Below are 22421 nucleotides of genomic sequence, written 5' to 3' on the forward strand. Positions count from 1 at the left end.
GGGTGGTATACAGAAGATAGCCCTATTTGATAAAAGACAAAGTCCATATTATGGCAAGAACAGCTCAAATAAGCAAAGAGAAATGACAGTAAATCATTACTTTAAGACATAAAAGTCAGTCAAATCAAGTGTAGTCACAAAAATCATTAAGCGCTATGATGAAAATGGCTCTCATGAGGACTGCCACAGGAAAGGAAGACCCAGAGTTACCTCTGCTGCAGAGGGTAAGTTAATTACCGTTACCAGCCTCAGAAATCGGCAATTAACTGCACCTCAGATTGCAGCCCAAATAAATGCTTCATAGAGTTAAAGTAAGAGACACATCTCAACTAGAGGTCGGCCATTCCGATTAATCGGGGCCGATTTCAAGTTTTCATAACAATCGGAAATCGGTATTTTTGGGCGCCGATTTGACGATTTAAAAAAATTATTTTATTTAATTTTTTTACACCTTTATTTAATCTTTATTTAACTAGGCAAGTCAGTTAAGAACACATTCTTATTTTCAATGACGGCCTAGGAACGTTCTGCCTCGTAACGACAGATTTTTAACCTTGTCAGCTCGGGGAACCAATCTTGCAACCTTGCAGTTAACTAGTCCAATGCTCTAACACCTGATTACATTGCACTCCACGAGGAGCCTGCCTGTTACGCAAATGCAGTAAGCTAAGGTAAGTTGCTAGCTAGCATTAAACTTATCTTATAAAAAACAATCAATCAATGACTGTCATCGCTCCAATGTGTACTTAACCATAAACATCAATGCCTTTCTTAAAATCAATACACAAGTATATATTTTTAAACCTGCATATTTAGCTAAAAAAAATCCAGGTTAGCAGGCAATATTAACCAGGTGAAATTGTGTCATTTCTCTTGCGTTCATTGCACGCAGAGCCAGGGTATATGCAACAGTTTGGGCCGCCTGGCTCTTTGCGAACTAATTATGACATAACATTGAAGGTTGTTCAATGTAACAGGAATATTTAGACTCATGGATGCCACCCGTTAGATAAAATACGGAACGGAATAAACGTTTTGTTTTCGAGGTGATAGTTTCCGGATTAGCCAAAGGTATATGGTTTAGAGAGAAATAGTCGACGCGTTATAATTCCTGTAATAACTTGCGGCTGAATTTGAAAGGGGTTCCTTCGTTATTTTACCGTTCATGTCTTCCATAGAGAATGTCTTGATCTACTTCAAATAAGGTCTGTGTTTCGTGCAGGCTTAAACCGCCTCTGCGTTTTGATACCCGTGTAAATCTCAATAGGATAAGGTAACATTTGTCAACATATTTTCATAAATCCACTCTACAAATGTTTTTATCTTCGCTTATATTTAGCCAATATTGATCAGAGTTACCTTGTCCTATGGATATCTACACAGTTATAAAATTGGCGGTGTAAGCCTACACGAAACACAGACCTTATTTTAAGTGAATCTAAAAATATCCTATGGAATAAATGAAGGAACCGCTATTCAGATTTTGCTAGGTGTCATGGGAATTATGACTCGCACTTTGGTCGTCAATTCTTACCATGCCCATTATTAAAATAGGATTTCCTGCATATAAAATTACAGTTTTTGTTTTCAACATTCATCACAGGTAACTTAAACTCTATTTTTATTCAAACAGTTGAGAGTATTTGTCTCCTAAGCAGACTCTTCAGTATCATTGTCACTTCAGAGCTGTGTGTGTGTGTGTTTTACAGATGGCAGAGAAAAGCAGAGCACCAGTGTGGGACCATTACATGGAATTGGCACCAGGGAAAGCAAGGTGTCTTATTTGTGATAAAGATGTAAGCATGGGGTCAGCAACGGCTAAATCAAAAAATACCACCAACCTGTGGAATCACCTTAAGAACACCCATCCAAACGCCCATAAGGAAGCAATGATGAAAAAAGCAAACGCAAATTCTTCACAAGGGAAAAGTGATACAGACACATCGCAGGCTACAATCTTACAACTGTTTAATAAACAAGCAAAATGGCAGGACAAAGACCCAAGGGCCAAGAAGATGGATGTAGCAATTATTGAGATGATTGCCACTGACAACCAGCCATTCACAGTGGTGTCTGACGTTGGTTTTCAGCGGCTGATTAGTCTTGCTGAACCCCGGTACAGGATCAAAGATGAAAAATTATTTCGCACAGAAATGCTAGATAAAACATATGAAAGAGTTGTGATGAAAGTGAAGAATCTGGTGGCAGCAGGGAACGCTCCACACATGGCATTCACAACTGACTGCTGGTCAGGCACTACAGAGTCCCTGATGAGCCTTACTGGACATTTCATTGACAATGTCTGGACAAGAAAGCAGGTTGTGCTGAATGTCAAGACTATGACTGGATGACACCCAGGAAACTACATCAGAGAGATGTTTTTGAGGCCACAAATGTGCATGTGTCTGCTCAAACGGTCAGAAACAGACTCCATGTGGGTGGTATGAGGGCCCGACGTCCACAGGTGGGGGTTGTGCTTACAGCCCAACACCGTGCAGGACGTTTGGCATTTGCCAGAGAACACCAAGATTGGCAAATTCGCCACTGGCGCCCTGTGCTCTTCACAGATGAAAGCAGGTTCACACGCACATGTGACAGACGTGACAGAGTCTGGAGACGCCGTGGAGAACGTTCTGCTGCCTGCAACATCCTCCAGCATGACCGGTTTGGCGGTGGGTCAGTCATGGTGTGGGGTGGCATTTCTTTGTGGGGCCGCACAGCCCTCCATGTGCTCGCCAGAGGTAGCCTGACTACCATTAGGTACCGAGATGAGATCCTCAGACCCCTTGTGAGACCATATGCTGACACATGCACATTTGTGGCCTGCTGGAGGTCATTTTGCAGGGCTCTGGCAGTGCTCCTCCTTGCACAAAGGCGGAGGTAGCGGTCCTGCTGCTGGGTTGTTGCCCTCCTACGGCCTCCTCCACGTCTCCTGATGTACTGGCCTGTCTCCTGGTAGCGCCTCCATGCTCTGGACACTACGCTGACAGACACAGCAAACCTTCTTGCCACAGCTCGCATTGATGTGCCATCCTGGATGAGCTGCACTACCTGAGCCACTTGTGTGGGTTGTAGACTCCGTCTCATGCTACCACTAGAGTGAAAGCACCGCCAGCATTCAAAAGTGAGCAAAACATCAGCCAGGAAGCATAGGAACTGAGAAGTGGTCTGTGGTCACCACCTGCAGAACCACTCCTTTATTGGGGGTGTCTTGCTAATTGCCTATAATTTCCACCTTTTGTCTATTCCATTTGCACCACAGCATGTGAAATTTATTGTCAATCAGTGTTGCTTCCTAAGTGGACAGTTTGATTTCACAGAAGTGTGATTGACTTGGAGTTACATTGTGTTGTTTAAGTGTTCCCTTTATTTTTTTGAGCAGTGTATATAAATACATATTTTTTCAACAAAAAATAATTTAAATCGGCCGATTAATTGGTATCGGCTTTTTTTGTCCTCCAATAATCGGTATCGGTATCGGCGTTGAAAAATCATAATCGGTCGACCTCTAATCTCAACATCAACTGTTCAGAGGAGACTGCATTAATCAGGCCTTCATAGTCAAATTGCTGCAAAGAAACCACTACTAAAGGACATCAATAATAAGAAGAGGCTTGCTGGGGCCAAAAAACATGAGCAATAGACATTAGACCGATTTTTGGTTCCAACCGTTGTGTCTTTGTGAGACACAGAGTAGGTGAACGGATGATCTCCACGTGTGGTTCCCAAAGTGAAGCATTGAGGAGGAGTTGTGATGGTGTGGTGGTGCTTTAGAATTCAAGGCACACTTAACCAGCTTGGCAACCACAGCATTCTGCAGCGATACGCCAACCCATCTAGTTTGCGCTTAGTGGGACTATCATTTGTTTTTCAACAGGACAATGAAACCAAAGCACACCTCCAGGCTGTAAAAGGGCTATTTGAGCAAGATGGAGAGTGATGGAGTGCTGCATAAGATGACCTGGCCTCCACAATCATTCGACCTCAACCCAATTGAGATGGTTTAGGATGAGTTGGACCGCAGAGTAAAGGAAAAGCAGCCAACAAGTGCTCAGCATATGTGGGAACTCCTTCAAGACTGTGGGAAAAGCATTCCAGGTGACTACCCCATGAAGCTGGTTGAGAAAATGCAAAGAGTGTGCAAAGCTCTCGTCAAAGCAAAGGGTGGCTACTTTGAAGAATCTAAAATATTTTTAGATTTGTTATAACACTTTGTTGGTTACTACATGATTCCATATGTGTTATTTCATAGTTTTGATGTCTTCACTATTATTCTACAATGTAGAAAGTAGTCAACAAAAAAAAATGAACTTGAATGAGTAGGTGTGTCCAAACTTTTGAATGGTACTGTACTTTGTATATATAGTGTAGCTCTCTAAGGTATGCAATGAGGAACTGATGATGCACTACCCAATTTCGAAATTGCTCCTTGTGCATTCTACTATTACAACTTTCAGGAGTAAGTTTAAAGCCGGACTAAGTTTATAGCCGGACTCCTCGCACCCTCTCTTGGGGGCATGGCTCACAGTTTGGGAACCACTGATTTAAGACATATGTGTCCGACCGGCTCGATTCGATCTTATGTAAAAAATTGAAATTGTGTTTTATAAATTGGATAAAAGTAGAGACTCAGAGGTAGAAAATGGTATATCATACACTACATTCAAGGAACAATGGGAAAGATTTCAATACTAGAAGCTGGTTTATACTAGGGGTGTGTTTGTAGCTTGCTAGCTACTTCCAGACACAAATGAGAGAACAGCTCACTCCGACCATTTTACTCACCCTAGCAGATCTGAGGTCGTTTTTATGTTATCCAGAGCATTGGTGGCTGTAACTGTGCTGCTGGCAACAATTTAATGACACTTTTTTTGCCAACGTTTACTGATACCGGCCATATTCAACGGGTGTTGAGTGTTCGCAAATACATCAGTTATTCTGCGCTCTGGCACACTTAGACGAGAGTGCTCTGAAATCTTAGTAGATAGCCAGAGCAAATTTACCAGCTACGTCTATCGACAGTTGTAGCAGGTGACATGAAGAACATTCTATTGAAATGGTTACTTCCATAGATAGTGGAGTCTTTTGTTTAGACGTAGCTAGCTAGCTAAACAATGAACCATAATCCCAACTCATAACGTTACTACCCTGCATGAATCTGCAGTTAGCTAATCAACCAGGTTCAATGTTAGCTAGCTAGCTAACATTAGGCTATAACTAGCAATGCAAATGGCTCTGAGATATGAATAATATTACTACATAGATCATACACGTAATGATAGCTAGTGAGCCAGCCAGCTAACGTTACCTAGATAGCTAACAGTATGCTTTAACTTGAAATAAAAATGACTTTCTGACAAAATTAGAAACGTGTCATATCTGAAAATGTAGCTAGCTAGACTATCTTACCCATGGATGGACGCTTCTCCCTCTCTGTCACGAATGCCATGGTTGCCCTTAATTTGAAGATGTAATCTCGAGACAGTTGTTTTATAGAATCACCTTCTGTGTGTTCTCTTTTCGATTCTCTCTGCACATTTGCAATCAAACACCTGCATTTTCTCCATCTCCTTAGCTATCATACTCTAATTCCACTGTTTTCAAAACTCAGTCCTCCAGAAAGTGGAGACCAACACCTTTGCAGTTCTACTACGTGAAATCTTTCAAAAATGCAGCATTAGAAAGGATTACCTACACATACTGACCAGCTCATATTATAGACAAAAGCGTGCTACATGGCAGACCAATCCGAACTTATCTCTCGGCATGTCCAGCCCATCCATTATCTCAGCCAATCATGGCTAGCGGGAAGGTTCCTGCCTTTTTCCATGGCTAAACCAACTAGGCTTGTAATTTAAAGATTTTATTCGCATTTACAGATGGCATACAAGTTTATTATTAAGGCAAATTTCACATGTTCCAGAAGGCATTTCTGCCAAAAAACGCATTTTGTTAAAAAATTCAAGTTTACTTTCAAATGTCTCTCCTGTGAAGTAGTGAAGCACGACATACGCCTAGTTTCCCGATACGAATCACATATAGCCTATTTGAATCATTATGGAACGCAGACCATATGGTAGCAGTTTAAATCTGGAGCCTGGCGCACGGTTCACTCCAATTGGACCACTACAAGGAGCCACCTCTTATGATGAGAAACGATATTGCAACACTGCGCTAAGCTCCGTCTGCCCAGTCTACATATTCTCTGTAGATGCATGCCTCGGAGCATCAAATGTAGCATCACTAGAGCCTCTCGTCAGAGATAGCATTTATTTTGGTAGATTGCAAAATATTACCTTTTCATTCAAGACAGGAGAAACATATTGTTTCAGGTGATAATAAATCATGTTTTGTTAAGTTACTTTTTCCTCAACTTGTTTCTCTAACTTTATAGCAAGCTTGCAGAGCAGCCAGCTAGCTAAAAGCTAGGTTAGGTTGAAGATACCGCATTGTAGCTAGCGAGATCCTCCTAATAGTTACGATCAAAAACAAATGTCATTACCATCACAATTAACATATACTGGAGGCAACAGTCATTTAATATAATTAGCTTAACAGCCAATGTGTATCAACGTTATTTAACATTACTTGTACTCACTTCTAGGAATGGATAATTGCTTAGAACTTGCTAGCTATCCCATAAGGCCATCTTCTTCTGTGATTTTGGTAACTTCCTGTTTTTTGCCAGACTCTGGTTGCGTCCATTTACCTTCGCCTTATGCCCTTGGGAGAATCCCTGCGGGCATCTTTGTCGTTGGTCCAAATTATTAGCCAAGCAAAGGAAGTTGACATCGTAGCCCATCAGCCCTCGTTTTTGCGAGTGTACAATTATGTTCACTCTGGGGCCTGAAACACCCCATAATTTAATTTGCGATGATTGTACATCCGCTAAGAAAAGTCAGCCAAAACTTAAAACCTACATTAATATGGAGAAGTCAACATACACGTGTAAGTAAAAACGAATGTAAATAAGTTAGAAATTGTGCTAGTAATGCACAGGACGGCTCAAACACGTATCAAAAGTAATGTTTTTGTTTGGTTATCTTTTGGAAACATTAGCTTGTGCACATTACTTTCCCTGACATCACACTTATATATTGTAATTTTCGATATAACGTTAGTAGGATGGCTAACATACGATGTCTGTGGATGCGTTGTCTTCTGGCCAAAATATGAAATGCAGTCATAATTAACTGTAGTGAATATAAGGCACACTCAACAGTTCCATGATGACTGAAAACACAACAGTGGGATAAACGAGTAGTGATACATTTCTGGGCAAGAGTGGTCCATTTAAAATTAATTAATTCTTCCCTTGCCTTGCAAGTATCAACTCGTCAGACGTCATGATACGTCATCAGAAGTGTCCACTTAATTTGAGGGCTGAGGGGAGAGGGTGTGTCTTTTAAGTGTTTGGAATGCAGCCTCTGGCAGGACTGAAGACCACACAAAGTTTGGAAAAATATCAAGTATGCGTCTCGCAACAGAGCCTTCAACCGCAAGGGGGCGTTGCGATTCCACTCCATTGTCGGCGTCCACATTGAAATGAATGACAACCGGTGCAATGTAAAGGAGGAGTGCTTATGGTTAATGTGAACGAGGCTTTGTCTGAATCGTTCCCATTGAGCCTGCTGCTCCAGCACGAATGATGCTGATGCTGCGCCCACGCTCAAATGTCTCTACTGCGCAGTCGCCGATGCAACAAACGCAGTAAGAGAAAGGAGTCGCAATAATGGCCCTTGATAATTTAATTTTCGCCCAATGCATCCTCTATTTTTTGGCGTTTGTGTTTGGTTTTATTGCCGTAGTGCCTCTCTCCGAAAACACGGAGGATTTTCATGGAAAATGCTTGCTTTTCACGCGTGGTATTTGGCAGAATGAGAACATCACAGTCTCAAAGCAGCGCTTTATCGTTGAGGAGTGGGGACCGGAGTCTTCCTGCAGTTTCATCACTTTTGTCGGGATAGCATCTCTCATCCTGTCCGCAGTGCAGTCATGGAGACTGCTGTTGTTTCTTTTCAAAGGCCACGACGAGTGAGTGTCCTAATCACTTGTGGTTCTTGTGTTTTGATTTGCAGGTTTTCTTTGTGTTTATTCTATCTGAATTATTTAAATAGAGAAAAATAGATGGGATGTGTTTCAAGTAGCCCATGCCCATCCACTCCCACACCTGAATGATCAGTGATCCTTCTTGAATAATTACAGCCTTTCGTTCAATTGCCTTTTCTGGGGTCTACAGATCTAGCCCTCAAAAAATGTAAAGGTATGTTTTTGCTATGGCAAAGTCTGCCCATCTCGCTGCTTTGCTCCGTAATCAATATGTTCAATCAGCTCGAGGGAAGACATGCCATTTTCTGCCTTTCAACAGAGGTGCAATCACAAAAACTGCATTGATTGATAGGCCTTATATAATGATTAGACGCTTGCAATCTTTATAATAACCGTTTTGCTACTGTGCAATGCAGAGGTTTTCATTAGTCTGTCATTGTTTCATTCTGACATAGGGTGGATAGGTTAATCTATCCATCCACTTAAAAAACATGTATCTAAAACTAAGAATTAATTAATTATTGGCATACAGGTACAGCACCAATCTCCTTCTATTGGTCATATCGTCCATTAGAATGCAACATAGTCACAGTTAAATTAATTATCATCTAATCAAGTCCAATACATACAACATTAGGCAAATGTGCCAGGGATGGTAATGATAGAACAATTACATTATTGAACTGTCTTACATTCTCTCTCTTACTTTCTCTCTTGCTCTTTCACTCTGTCTCTGTGAGTGCAGTTCCCTGTTCAATGCCTTCCTGAATCTGTTGATCAGCTCCTTGGTGGTGTTCACAGTGTTCCTCTCTAGCACCATCATCAGTGTGGGCTTCAACCTGTGGTGTGACGCCATCACAGAGGGGGGGGGCATGCCCAGCAGGTGAGGCTCATGACCCCATCATATGGCTCTTGGACAGTCCGAAGAGTTATTTTCCTAAACTAACTTTGTCTTGTATCTCAGCTGTGAGGAAATGCAGGACACTGATCTGGAGTTAGGATTGGACAACTCATCGTTCTATGACCAGTTTGCTATTGCCCAGGTAAGGGTCAGACGGATGTATATTGTCATACACTGTGTTGATATCTTAGACTGTACCGGGGACTTGTTAAAACATTTGCAATGAACTTGGAAACCCCTAGCGCTTGTTTAAATCTGTGAGGCTATGTAATGTCTGTTAAACATCCCCCCCTGCCCCCCCCATCTCTGCTGTGCAGTTTGGTCTGTGGGCAGCGTGGCTGACATGGCTGGGCATCATGGTCATGGCCTTCCTCAAGGTCTACCACAACTACCGCCAGGAGGACCTTCTGGACAGTCTGATCCACGAGAAGGAGCTGCTGCTGGGACACTCGTCCCACCGGGGCTCCGATGCCAACCAGTTGAAGAGTGGCATGATCTAACACCCAGAGGGCACGTGCACATTACTGACATATCCTCCTATCCTACCCCAACTGCCAGCCCCTGTCAATCTACACTGAGTGTACAAAAGATTAGGAACACCTTCCTAATATTGAGTTTCACCCCTTTTTGCCCTCAGACAGCCTCAATTCGTTGGGGCATGGACTCTACAAGGTGTCGAAAGCGTTCCACATAGATGCTGGCCCATGTTAACTCCAATGCTTCCCACGGTTGTGTTAAAGTTGGTTGGATGTCCATTCGATGGTGGACCATTCTTGATACACACAAGAAACTGTTGAGTGTGAAAAACCCAGCAGCGTTTCAGTTCTTGATACAAACCGGTGCGCCTGAGACCTACTACCATACTGCACTTAAATCTTTTGTCTTGCCCATTCACCCTCTGAATGGCACACAAACCATGTCTCAGTTGTCTCAAGGCCTTTTTAACCTATATCCCCCCTTCATCTACACTGATTGAAGTGGATTTAACATGTGACATCAATCAATAAGGGATCATAGCTTTCAGGTGTTCTTAATGTTTTGTACACTCAGTGCATTTTCAATCAAATGAAATCCATTAACTGTTTTTAGAGTGCATTGTTATGTCTTGCTTGGACATACTCCTCCTCATATATGTTTCCTGATTTTCCCGTTGAAAACGCTGCTGTTGACGGTAAAGCGCTGTAGGGTAAAGAGGTTCCGGCTGTATTGTGGAGCTGATTCAATGCATTTGTCCACTTGCTATATTTATATTTGATAATGAGTTACTGTTGACATGTCTTCCACTTCAAGACACACACTGGAGCGTAAATGAGCTCAGAAAATCAAGGCCATTTAATGAGGATAGAAATGGTGCATTGAGACTCGTTTTTACCGTGATTTCCCATTTAGCTGCACATAGATGGTGACTCACACAAGGTGGTTAAAGGATGGTTCAAATGGATCATATTTTCTTTGTTTCATTTTTTGCATGTACTGTGAGCAGGCTGACAGTTTTCTGTGTTGGGCAATATATTATTTTGTAACAGTCGAATACATTCATGATGGTCTTTCAGTAATGTGTGAATTCTTTGCATGCATGCAGCAACAGAGTATGATGTGTGATTTTCAGTCTATTATGCAGTATCTACAATTACCAAACAGTATTTAAAAAAAAAAGAAAAGTGTACTTTGTAAGAACTTTGTCAATGAACTTAAACTGACTGGAACAGATCTCAGGATGAAATGCCTGAAAATCACATGAGTAGCTAAATCAGTCAATCTGTTCATCCTGATAATCATAAAAGCTCAGGCTCGCCCCTCCTTTGTTATTTGACACAATCTTGACGCAAAAAAAATGTTTTGACAGTGAGTGAGAAGTCTGTAACATAGACAGGATGACACATTATCCAAGGCTAGTTCTGTGTTGTTGTGCGTGAGGAAATGTAGCCTGCGGCGTGGAAAGATGGATCATCATTTTATTGCACACATGCAAGCGCTCTCTCTCACACCAACGCATGCATGCGAGCACACACACACACACACATTCAAAAGCATGTTAGACTATAAAAAGCTAGTCACCACCCTCACTGACTTTGGTATGCAATGACAGTTTTATTTAAAATAATTCAATTAAATAAAAAAAGATAGAAACTAAGAAATCCTTCTAAAAGGCACTTCTTTCAAAGTGACCACATACAGATTGTCAGCAGTGAAATGCAGCTACTAACCAAAATGTGCAGATACAGGCCATGTTTACTTGCTAGGTATTTGTGTTGCTAATGACAGTCGTTCCGCTTGAGAGTGCAGAGAAAACCTTCAGTCTCAGTATCTCTTCCATTCAGACATTGGTTGCATCGTATTGCTCAGATTTTTTCCAACACTGACTCTTTCCTATAGTTGTGTTCCCTGAAAGCTGTATAAAGAATATGTATTATTGGAAACAATGTTTTGTGTTTTATTGCTCAGATTGACATGTATTTGATAAGCATCACATTGCCCTTTAAAGCTCAACACATTTAAAGAAGAGACTCAATTTCTAAATGCTCGATATTTGAATGGTGCCAGTTAAGGAAGGTCCCACAGTGATGCTTCAATTAGTGTCATAATGTTGCTGCATCTTACCCTATATCATCGGACCGTACAGTTAATGTACATTCCTTTTATTTACTTTGCATCATAAACATTTACTCTAATTTAAAGTATGTTTCAATCCCCAAATAATCCACAGCTTTAAAAGCATTTGACATGAAGATTAAAACCTGAATATCGGATCAATCAAAAAATAGAAATGCAAAAAAAGCCCTTTCAAAATGTACTGTAAAGAAAACAAAAGTATTGGATATTTGAGTAGATGCAGATAGGCAGTATATAAGAAATAAATAACATTTAGAGGATATTGCCTGTGGCATTTTAGCATTTACCAAGAGGTACACTGTCATAATCACTCATTGAATTTGAGTACATTCCCAGGAAAGAGAGCATTCATATTATTGTGCTGAAGTTGTCATCTTTGTCCAACTGGGATCACAACATTTATCTGACCTAAAAATGGTCAGACTACAGTATTTATGCTGTAAAAGAAAGATGGCTTTGTCAATCAATTTGCTAGATCAACCTGGCACTGTGAATTGAAGCAGTCCTGTGTCTGTTTCAGAAATCCTTTTTAAAAGGTGGTCACATTGTGCTCGACTCAATCCATAATCCTTATTTTAGACAGTAAGGGTGTTTTTTGCCAATTTAAAGCAGTTTTCACATTTTCTACATTCAATTATGTGCAATAACAAGGCGTAATATTGTGATAGTCCTTACTATACGGTATATACACATTCATATCTGTAGTAATCTTTTAAGTACACAAAATTACGTACTGTAGTATTGTAATAAAATAAATACAATTGATTTTGCATTCCATTAAACATTAAACATTTACTCACATACAATAGATGGCGTCAAGAATGGAAAATGTAAATAATTGTAGCAATTAAATGAGCATAATCAGTGAGCGTCAACATTGCTGATGTGCAAAACATCTTATCGACAAAACAAACATGGCTGCATACCACCAGTGTACAGGCATGGAGGATACGTACTGTATCTCTGAGATTACACATTTCTCCATATATGGGTGTGAGCGTAGCAGTAGGGGTGCACATCTCAACACCATAGATAGATAGATAGTCAGTGTGTATGACTGAGGTGTGCTCGTAGACCAAGCTGGGTAAGGACACCTTAAGGGACATGTAGTGAGGAAGAGAGTGAATTCAGTGCTCCACGTCTCCCCCTTTGGTGGCTCCCAGTCACTGCATGGTTAGCCAGATCCAGCAGCCCCACAGGAGCTGTTTCATGTGTATCAGATAGACAGCCAGTGAGGCCTCCAGCTCCTCACACACACGCTGTGGGAGCCGGCGGTCCGTGCTGTACATGACCACGCCCAGCAGTGACATCAGCAAGAACAAGCAGGTGAACAGGGCCAGGTGGGGGCGTGGCGGTGACGTGTCATAGGCTGTGAACCAAAAGAGACCAACAACAAACTGTTGAATGATTTATGAATTGCAATGGCTCATCCAGTCTGCCTGCTCAGGTGTGAGGGGCATGGCATCTTCCTGATTCCAAAATAAATTTTCTCCACCCATTGTAGCTAGAGGCCTGCTTTTTTTGTGTTTTTGGTTATGGCTCTTTGCTAACTGTATAAAAAGTTCCATACACCAGATACTGGACTGGAATATGCAATATCAACAGTGGATACAAATGGGCCAGTTAATTTTGCATGGCCCGGTGCCCCGGTGGGTGAAGATTTCACTTAATGTGCAAACTTCTCCCACCTGGGGCAACGGGCCATGCAAAACGAACTCACTGGAGGGAGGAAAACCCATGCATCACAGTACAATATTAAAATGTCTATGATGGCATATTTTCACATGAATCACCACACAACAGTATTCCATAAACAAGTTTACTATAACAAGTCAGTAATGACCAGTCAGTGAGGGTGACACTTGCTTCATGCTCTTAGTAAGTTAATAATTGGGACCACTCTCAGACAGACTTACCAACTAAACAGTCATAGTATGGAACGTCTGCGAAACCGATAGATAATAAACAAGTAAATAACAGCTTCACATTGCACTTAGACATCTAGCTGCAGCCACAGTACACACATGCCTGGTGGCGTACAGCTACAATGGATGGCTGCACGGAATTAGCTATCTCTGTGTCACAGACTGTATGCTGACTCATTTGCATGCATAATTCATCAGAAAGTGTAAATCACTTGAACATGTTTGTTCTTTTTCTAAATTCAGCATTGCATTAAATACTACAGTATCCTCAAGGGACAGTGTTTTACGATCTAATCACAGGATTTTACTGTATCTTGTTCATTTTCTTTTACAGCTACGCCATAACAATTCCTTCCCCTTTGTGAGGTACATTGGCCCATAGAGAATGAGGAGAACAGTAGATTTAGCAGTATATCTCACCAATATATTACTAAGAATTGTTTTATACATTTTGATATAGTGAGTGTTTAACTCCCCAAACCCAGTGTAATAGAGCTGAGTCAGTCCAATGATAAATGTGTTTCTTGTTTCTGCAGACCAGAGCCTCCAAGTGCAGTAAAGAAGTCAGAGTGATTGGGTAGAGGTGAAAATGCACCAGAGGGTAACCCTCTCCATCAGCTATAGTCTGACACACACGCTTTATCTCTCCTCGGCTCGTTACATGCACTGAATGGGCCCAGACTTTTAAAGTTAGGACAGGTCTTGTCCTCATGGCCTCCCTATGTTTGGTATTTGATCTCTTATCCGGCTGTGTCTCTCACCATGCACAGTGGTCTCAGGCTCCCGGAACCGGACCCGTCGCTCGCCTTTCCGTCTGTGGCTGGGCTCCGAGTCTGATCCTGAGACGGACCTCTTCAGTATGGACGTAGGAATTTTACCGTTGGTGACCTGAGGAGTGGGTGAGATATCATTAGAAGTGAGGACACAATGGACACCAGTTTTAAGTACATTGACTGGGAAAAAAAGGTAGTCTTAGCGAAAGTGTCACCTTTGGTTTTGGTGTATCATCCTGTGTACTGGGGTCTTTCCTGTGCCAGACCTCGGAGTGTTTCTCCCGATGGGAATGGGAATGAGAGTGGGAATGGGGAAGACCGTTGTTGAGTTTGTCTCTGAAGGACTCGGCAGCAGCAAACCTCTTGGACAGCACTGACACACACTGGCCCAGGGAGTCTAAGGAGTTAACCATGAGTAAACATTAGTCTCTAACTGTCAATGGAACCTGGAGTCAAGGTACAAGTAAACATGCAGACAAATACTGGGTAGATAGAGCTGAAGATGAAAGTTCAAAATACAAAACAAACATTTTTGTGTTGACTCCATCATGGCCATGTACACAGTTACAAAGCAATACACTAGCTTTGTGTTATGATAGCTGTGCAATAGAATGAATAAACAACATGTAGACGGCCCAACTATCAATAAAGGAATTTATAGGAGGCGTGCAGCACACACCCATAATGACATCTCCATGACAGCGATTTTAAGTCACAGAGAAATCACGCTTTGTGTATGAAACTAAGTTAAGGTTACACAGAGAGAAAACAGAGTCATTTGAATGAAACGTGTACCCTGACAGTGACCTGGATTACATTGCAAAGACAAACTGTGTTCTTGCTTCAGCTGTTCTCTGTATTTATTTACAGATCTATTTTACCTAGGATATGACCAAGAAGGTCAACCGGAATGAATAACAACGTACAATGTGAACTGTTGTCTTAGCAACCCAGGTTCTACATAACCTGCTTTACTGAGCACCCTAGTCTGTGAAAGCTGACTCAACAGTTGATCTTAACATCTAGGGCACATTTTACCCAATGAAGACCTCTCTTCCCTAAAAATGTCAACTTTGGGAAATAATAGAAAATGCATCTTCCTCTTCATGCAAGCGAAGCATGAGCACAACATTACAGTGGCCTCAAACTGTCAAAGTATTTTATGTTCAGCTCTATATAAAACCACTGATGTCCAACAGCACAGTGAGTGTGTTATTTAATTGAACATTTCCTTGAGCTGACATCGTACAGTACGAAGGTTAATTGGAATTCTGTATGCCACTTACAGTGCAGTGTGTGAGCTGAAGCAAGGTGGTTGTTCTTGGGCTTGTCATGCCACTGGAGAGTGCTTTGTGTTAACGTGGTGACAAGGTCTACACTACGTCACCTCTCAGTGTACAGTGTACATTTTTAACCACAAACGATCAAATATAAAACTCTTCGTCTGCCTGTGTGCTGTAAGGAAGGCTTGTCTGTCATACTGACAGTACAGTACATGCTATCACACTCAGCCACACTCATGACCAATTCAATATGTCTATGGCTTTTCTGTCTTTACTCAGCATGGCTATGGCTTTTACCTGAGTATTCTGTCTTGCCGATCTCTGCGTAGACGGTGGCCAGCAGCTCCAGACTCCTGTCTGTGATCGGGTGGTCGTTGCCAAAGGCCCTCTGATGGATCTTAGTGGCTTTCCCACTGTACTCTAAAGCAAGATGAGGTCTGAAAGACAAAGGACAGGAACACATAGATAAGTAACATTTTATGGATTATTTTTGTATCAGTAGTAGTTTGTATCAGTAGTATCAGTAGATTATTTTTGTATCAGTAGTAGTTTGTATCAGTAGTATCAGTAGATTATTTTTGTATCAGCAGTAGTTTGTATCAGTAGTATCAGTAGATTATTTTTGTATCAGTATGCTCATAATACTTGAACTAGAAAAAGCAGTTCATGTCATTCCAAAGAATCAACCTGGGCTTGGATTCGGGCTGAAATATATATTTTCTGGCACCCTTGGTTAATTTAATCCCATAAATAAATCATTTCAGGGAGCACAACAATGGCTGACCTTAATCAAGCTTAGTGGGACGGGCTGCATTGTCAGGTGTGAGGATCGATGTCGGTGTTTGAAGCAGAGCAGCATGACAAATCCAAACACACGTGGGCTGAGCTGTGATTAGATTTGGAGCAACGAGGCTGGGCCGACAGGGCTGTGGGCTCAGGGCCAAAGACCCAACCTTATGAAGCCAGTGGAAACGTCCAGGGCCTGCCAACTGCCAAGCGGCTGCCCTCATCCTGGCTCCAGGGTGAATTACAAATGCCATGGCCTCCACAGGTTGGTTTACTCTGCACCCTTCCATGGCTATCCCCCTCTGGAACAGAGTTAGGTGGGCATAGCATGGCATGACAAATTCCAACTCTGCTGCGCTCTCTGTATCTGTATCTGTATCTGCCAGCGGGTAACACCACACAAGGTCATTCATCACCCTCATGTGTGGCCATAGATGAGAGGAAGCCCCGTTTAGTGTGGCAGATTTCAGGATCGCTGTTCCAAAACCATTATTCCCTTCAATTAGTAATGGCCAGGTGTCCTTTTGCACTGTTTAGAATGTCCTTTGAGGACATCCTATCGCCAAAGTACAGAGAAGCCCTTCAACGGCCGAAGAACTTCCTGCCACAGCGTTGAAAGATTCAGGAAGCACCACAAGAGAAGATGGGGGCTGGCGACTACAACATCCCGTTATATTAGTCCAAAAGAAGTTCCTGTCCATCTCTTCCAGTTATCTCTTATTAGATCACAAATTCTAGCTAGGTGGCTAAGTGGCTAACGTTAGCTAGTCTAGGGGTTAGGGTAAGAGGTTAGGGTTAAAGTTAGGGTTAAGTTTAGGAGTTAGGTTAAAGGGTTAAGGTTAGGTTTACGGGTAGGGTTAGCTAATAGGGTTAAGTGTTAAGTAACAAGTACTTGCAACGTAGCTAAAAAGTAGTAAGTAGTAAAACAGTTGCTAATTAGCTAAAATGCTAAAGTTGTCCCTGATGAGATTCGAACTCGCAACCTTTGGGTTATACGCCGATCAATCCACCCACTTAATTTTTGCCTTAAGTAACCATCTGTCTTATCTAACCATTCCAATCATAAAATATATTTACATTTACATTTACTATGTTACGTCTAGTCTATGAGACCATTGTGCTGGAGACCCAAAACCAAAAGTATAGTACAAGAATGAGGTCAAACAGCAGAAACGAACTAGTGCTAGTCATTGTTTGCCCAGAAACCCAAGACCCTGGGTATAGCCATAAACAATCTCTACAATCTGCTTGTCCTTGTTTGCCCAGAAACCCAAGACCCTGGGTACAGCCATAAACAATCTCTACAATCTCATTCAAGATTAACTAGCTTCGTCACTTTATCCAACCATCACACCCCTCTCCCTATGCACCTGTCCCCCCCTTCCACCCTCTCAAGACAATCAAGCTTAATGCTTTAATCTTCCAACCAATGACAACATGGGCAAATAAATGTTGATGTTACTGTCTCAGAGTACCCCTGCATCAAGGACCAGATCCCTGTGTTCTGGTAACATTAGATATGGTGGCCCTTTTCTCCAAGTGAAATCAACCCGGTGGTTTTTGCATTGGGGCCACGGATGCAAACACTTATTCCTGCACTTGTTTATTGGATGAGGAAATGTCCATCCTGATGACATATGTTCAAAGCATTATAAAGATATAATCCGTCTTTCACTAACAATCAGAGGGAGGGGCAATGTGTTACTGAGTTCAATCAACTGAAGATGTGAGACAATCTACAGTTTAAATACGGTACATTTCTGTTAGAAATAAGAAAAGAAAAGCTAACAATTTTGGAGACAGTTCCACCACATAGACAGTTCAGAAATGTTCTATTTAAACAATGCAAACAATGTCTCTGTGAGATAGCCTCTGGCACAATAATATCACTGTTAATCACCTTTTAAAGATATTATACTCTCATATACAGCCTTTGAAAAGTAAAAAGAGCTAGACTGAGTATCAAAATACACAGCATAAATATAACTACAGCCTTTTTTTTGCCACTATACCCCTCAAACTCAACTCTGGACCTTGAAGCCAGTTCCGCTGCATTTATTCATTGTTCCCCTCTAATCAGGGACTGATTTAGACCTGGGACACCAGGTGGGTGCAATTATCAGGTATAACAGAAAACCAGCAGGTTCCTGACCTAGTAGGGTAATAGTTGAATACCCCTGGTCAATACTGTATATTATACGATCTATACTGAGTGGACAAAACATTAGAAGCACCTTCCTAATATTGAATTGCACCCTCTTTTGCCCTCAGAACAGCCTCAATTCGTCGGGGCATTGACACTGCAAGGTGTCCAAAGCGCTCCACAGGGATGCTGGCCCATATTGACTCCAATGCTTCCCACAGTTGTGTCAAGTTGGCTTAATGTCCTTTGGATGGTGGACACACGGGAAACGGTTGAGCACGAAAATCCCAGCAGCAACCATTCTGGCACCTATTACTGGCACCTATTACCATACCCTGTTGAAAGGCACTTAAATCTTAAATCACCCTCTGAATGGCACACACATACAATCCATGTCTCAGTTGTTTAAGGGCTTATAAATCCTTCTTGAACCAGTCTCATCCCCTTCATCTACTTTAATTGAAGTGGATTTAATAGATGACATCAATAAGGGATTATAGCTTTCACCTGGATTCACCTGGTCAGTGTATGTGATGGAAAGAGCAGGTGTTGTTAATGTTTTGTACACTCAGTTTATACCAGTGGTGTAAAGTACTTAAGCATAAATACTTTAAAGTACTACTTAAGTTGTTTTTTTGGGTATCTGTACTTCACTTTACTATTTGTAATTTGACAACTTTTACTTTGACTTCACTACATTCCTAAAGAAAATTATGTACTTTTTACTCCATATGTTTTTCCTGAAACCCAAAAGTACTCATCACGTTTTGAATGCATAGCAGGACAGAAAGGGTCCAATTCACACACTTATCAAGAGAACATCCCTGGTCATCCGTATTGCCTATGGTCTGGCGGACTCACTAAACACAAATGCTTAGTTTTTAAATGATATCTGAGTGTTGGCATGTGCCCCTGGCTATCCGTAAATTTAAAAAACAAGAGAATTGTGCCGTCTAGTTCGCTTAATATAAGGATTTATTTTATTATTCATACTTTTACTCTTACTTTTGATACTTAAGTATATTTAAAACCAAATACTTTTAGACTTTTACTCAAGTATTATTTTACTGGGTGACTTAAGTCATTTTCTATTAAAGTATCTTTACTTTTACTCAAGTATGACAATTGGGTACTTTTCCACCACTGGTGTATACTAATATATGCGGAATTGGACAATTATTAATATACACAATTACATTATTGATATTAAAAATGTAATTAGCGATATAAAAAATAAAAACAATTATATTAAAGATTGAATTATCGATATAAAAAATGCAGTTCCTAATGTTTTGTACACTCAGTGTATAACAGGCCTTTTAACAAGATAATTATCTACTTGTTCATCCCATCCTTACTTGAAACCCAGTATAGACCAACAAAAGTACAGAAAGGTCAGCAGAACAGAAACAGCTGGACATCTTTTTTAATGAGAGGAAAACCAACAGTACTAAGCAACACTGTCCTTATTGCAAGTGAGGACATTTTGTGTTCTACTTGTTCACTGGGCCCAGAGAGCCTTTAGACACACAGAACACATAATAAATTAGCCTCTTTTTAATTACATACAGTACTGTAACACACAGCGGAAACAGCCTTTCACGTTATTCATCTCTACGCACCTTTTACTCACGATGCAGAGCTGGGCTAGCTGCTCCAGGTGCTGTGCCTGGGAGGCGTGATCCGATAGCTCCTCTGAGGATGCCCATCCTGTCCCCGCCGAGCCCAGCAAAGCCTCCTCCTGGGGGCCTGTTACACACACACAGGTCATGTAATCAGACGCAGTCAGCTGCCCGCTAATGTCTGTCTCTCCTTCTCTTTCCCACGCTCTATCCCTCTCTCTCTTTCTATCCCTCTAACTCCCTCTCGCTCTGTCTCTGTCTCTCTCCACAGCAAGTAAACAGAATCCAAAAGGCTGGCGACGTGGTCTCTGGCAGGGCTGGCAGTGTGGAGATGAGAGTGGAGTTTGAACAGCAGGGTACAGTGGAGCCAACAGGATAGTGAGCAGGGGAGCAGAGGTAAGAGGGCAGGGAGAAGATACTGTGAGTCAAAACAGAACACTCACCACGCCCACAAGAGCAGTGACACAGCTACCAGCTTACACAGGCAAATACACAACTGACCTGACCCTGTTGGGAGTGGAGATTAGCCTACATAGAAACATTTACAGCCTAATGTTACAGAGAGGTAAACAGAAAAGTAAAGTGGTTCAGAAATGGCAATAAGTGGACGGAAACTTTGAACAGGATGAGGTAAAAGAAAGAATAGGAAATAGGGTAGGTCCAATATCTTTGACGGAGAATGAGAGAATGTGAAAATGGGCAAAGGTTTGAACAGGAGATTGAAGAGAGAGAGAGACAGAAGGTTGGTGGAGTGATTGTGATGCCAGAAGCAGAGAAGCAGGCACAGTGCTGAATCAGGGGCCTCAGTATTCCATGGCGCCACACAACTCTTTATGAGATAATGCCTAGCATGGCCATTAGTATTCCCTGTCTGTCTCATAACTCCTGCTACCTCCGGCCCACGCAACACTGAGCTGCTGCAGCATCAGCAGCCTCCCGGCAGACAGATAGACATCTGCCTCTTGGCAGACAGACAGCAGCCTCCCGGGCAGACAGACAGGGAACAGCCTCTTGGCAGACAAACTAAGAGCAGCCTCCTGTCAGACAGGCAGAGAAAGAGAGACAGAAAGACAGAGATGAATGCAGACGTCTGCAGAGGAGAGGCAGCAGGTGACCGATGACTGGACACTTGAGGTGAACACTGTCTCAGAGCTATGCTATGTTTACAGCAAATAAAGATGGACCGAGGTTAAATGAATCACATGGTGCCTGTTGGGCTGTAAGGAATACGCCAGGCTCTCTGTTGGAGGTTTGTTTCTCTATTGTACAGAATCACACATTGCTCACTGGTATCAATTCAGATTTGTATATAACAAAAAGCAGGTAAATCCCCCCACTGTATATCATACTGTATACCGCAAAGTTGGCTCCTAGCAATTGCATTTCCTTGGGTACCATTACGACACTCCCTAATCACCAAGTTAGAGTGATAATAGCCCCTTAATGCCCCCATGGTATAGATCTAAATGTACTTGCCTGTGCTCCCCTGAACAGCAGTGAGCTCGATCAGAGCAACCTCATAGAACATCTTCTCAGCCTGAATGAACTGCAGGGCCTTGCCGTCTGTTTATATAGGTGAAGGATCAGTTGTCTCAGGGATTAAGTCAGTTGTTGAAGTCAGAAACAGTGCTGTCGCCAGGCTCAACTGCAATGTGTTGTTTTAAATGGCTCCTGAACGTGACCTCAGCAAGTAACAAGCTCATCACCAATATTCTAAACAGACAAGCAACTGTAATCATAGATTCCAACATTCTAAATAGACAAGCAACTGTAATCATAGATTCCAAGATTCTCTGTGAAGGCCTGAACTATAATAATCTGGACAGTCTCTTGTTTGTCCATGTTGATGTGCCAGAGTCTCTTGTATCTGATTCCATAATAACACACTAAATATGTGTTTTCCCTAAATATAGACTCAGGAGCCAAGTTTGTTCACTTTGTCAAAGGCATTCTGCATACTGAAATAAATGCATCCCTTTGTAGTCAACACCATTTACACTTGGCAAGGAAAATGTGCCTAAAATAAACACAGACATACAGCCCTGCATAAACGGCCTACTTAAAAGCAGGAGCTCTCTGTTGCACGTGAGACCAGCCTTTGCTTGGTTCTATTTCTGAATTGTTGTGTGTGACCTATTGACTTCTGTTAAAGTAGCACAGATACAAATTAAAGCTTTTTTTAAAGTATGTGTCATATACAGTGAATACAGGCCACCAGAATGTTGGTTACAGCTTTTTACCTCTGTCAGAGCTGAAAAACTAAACAATGATTTGACCTGGATCTGAAAAACACAGCAGCTGGTCTCACTCATGGTGTCGCTAAGAA

The 22421-nt window shown here is 41.8% G+C and overlaps 2 protein-coding genes across 2 annotated transcripts; one reads left to right on the forward strand and one right to left on the reverse strand.

Moving 5' to 3' along the window:
* The first annotated feature begins 7732 nt into the window (after positions 1–7732).
* On the forward strand, positions 7733–9475 carry LOC120023198 (transmembrane protein 179-like). The gene is made up of 4 exons (XM_038967228.1): positions 7733–8034; positions 8795–8932; positions 9014–9092; positions 9268–9475. The coding sequence occupies exons 1-4, from the start codon at positions 7733–7735 to the stop codon at positions 9448–9450; spliced, it is 702 nt and encodes a 233-aa protein (XP_038823156.1). The 3' UTR covers positions 9451–9475.
* A 1542-nt stretch (positions 9476–11017) lies between these two features.
* LOC120023194 lies at positions 11018–20478 on the reverse strand. The gene is made up of 5 exons (XM_038967220.1): positions 20096–20478; positions 15842–15981; positions 14477–14658; positions 14250–14376; positions 11018–12932 (listed from the first exon to the last, which is right to left on the reverse strand). The coding sequence occupies exons 1-5, from the start codon at positions 20242–20244 to the stop codon at positions 12727–12729; spliced, it is 804 nt and encodes a 267-aa protein (XP_038823148.1). The 5' UTR covers positions 20245–20478; the 3' UTR covers positions 11018–12726.
* Positions 20479–22421: the final 1943 nt, after the last annotated feature.

This window comes from Salvelinus namaycush, chromosome 28, assembly GCF_016432855.1.
Source record: "Salvelinus namaycush isolate Seneca chromosome 28, SaNama_1.0, whole genome shotgun sequence".
NCBI classification, from domain to species: domain Eukaryota; kingdom Metazoa; phylum Chordata; class Actinopteri; order Salmoniformes; family Salmonidae; genus Salvelinus; species Salvelinus namaycush.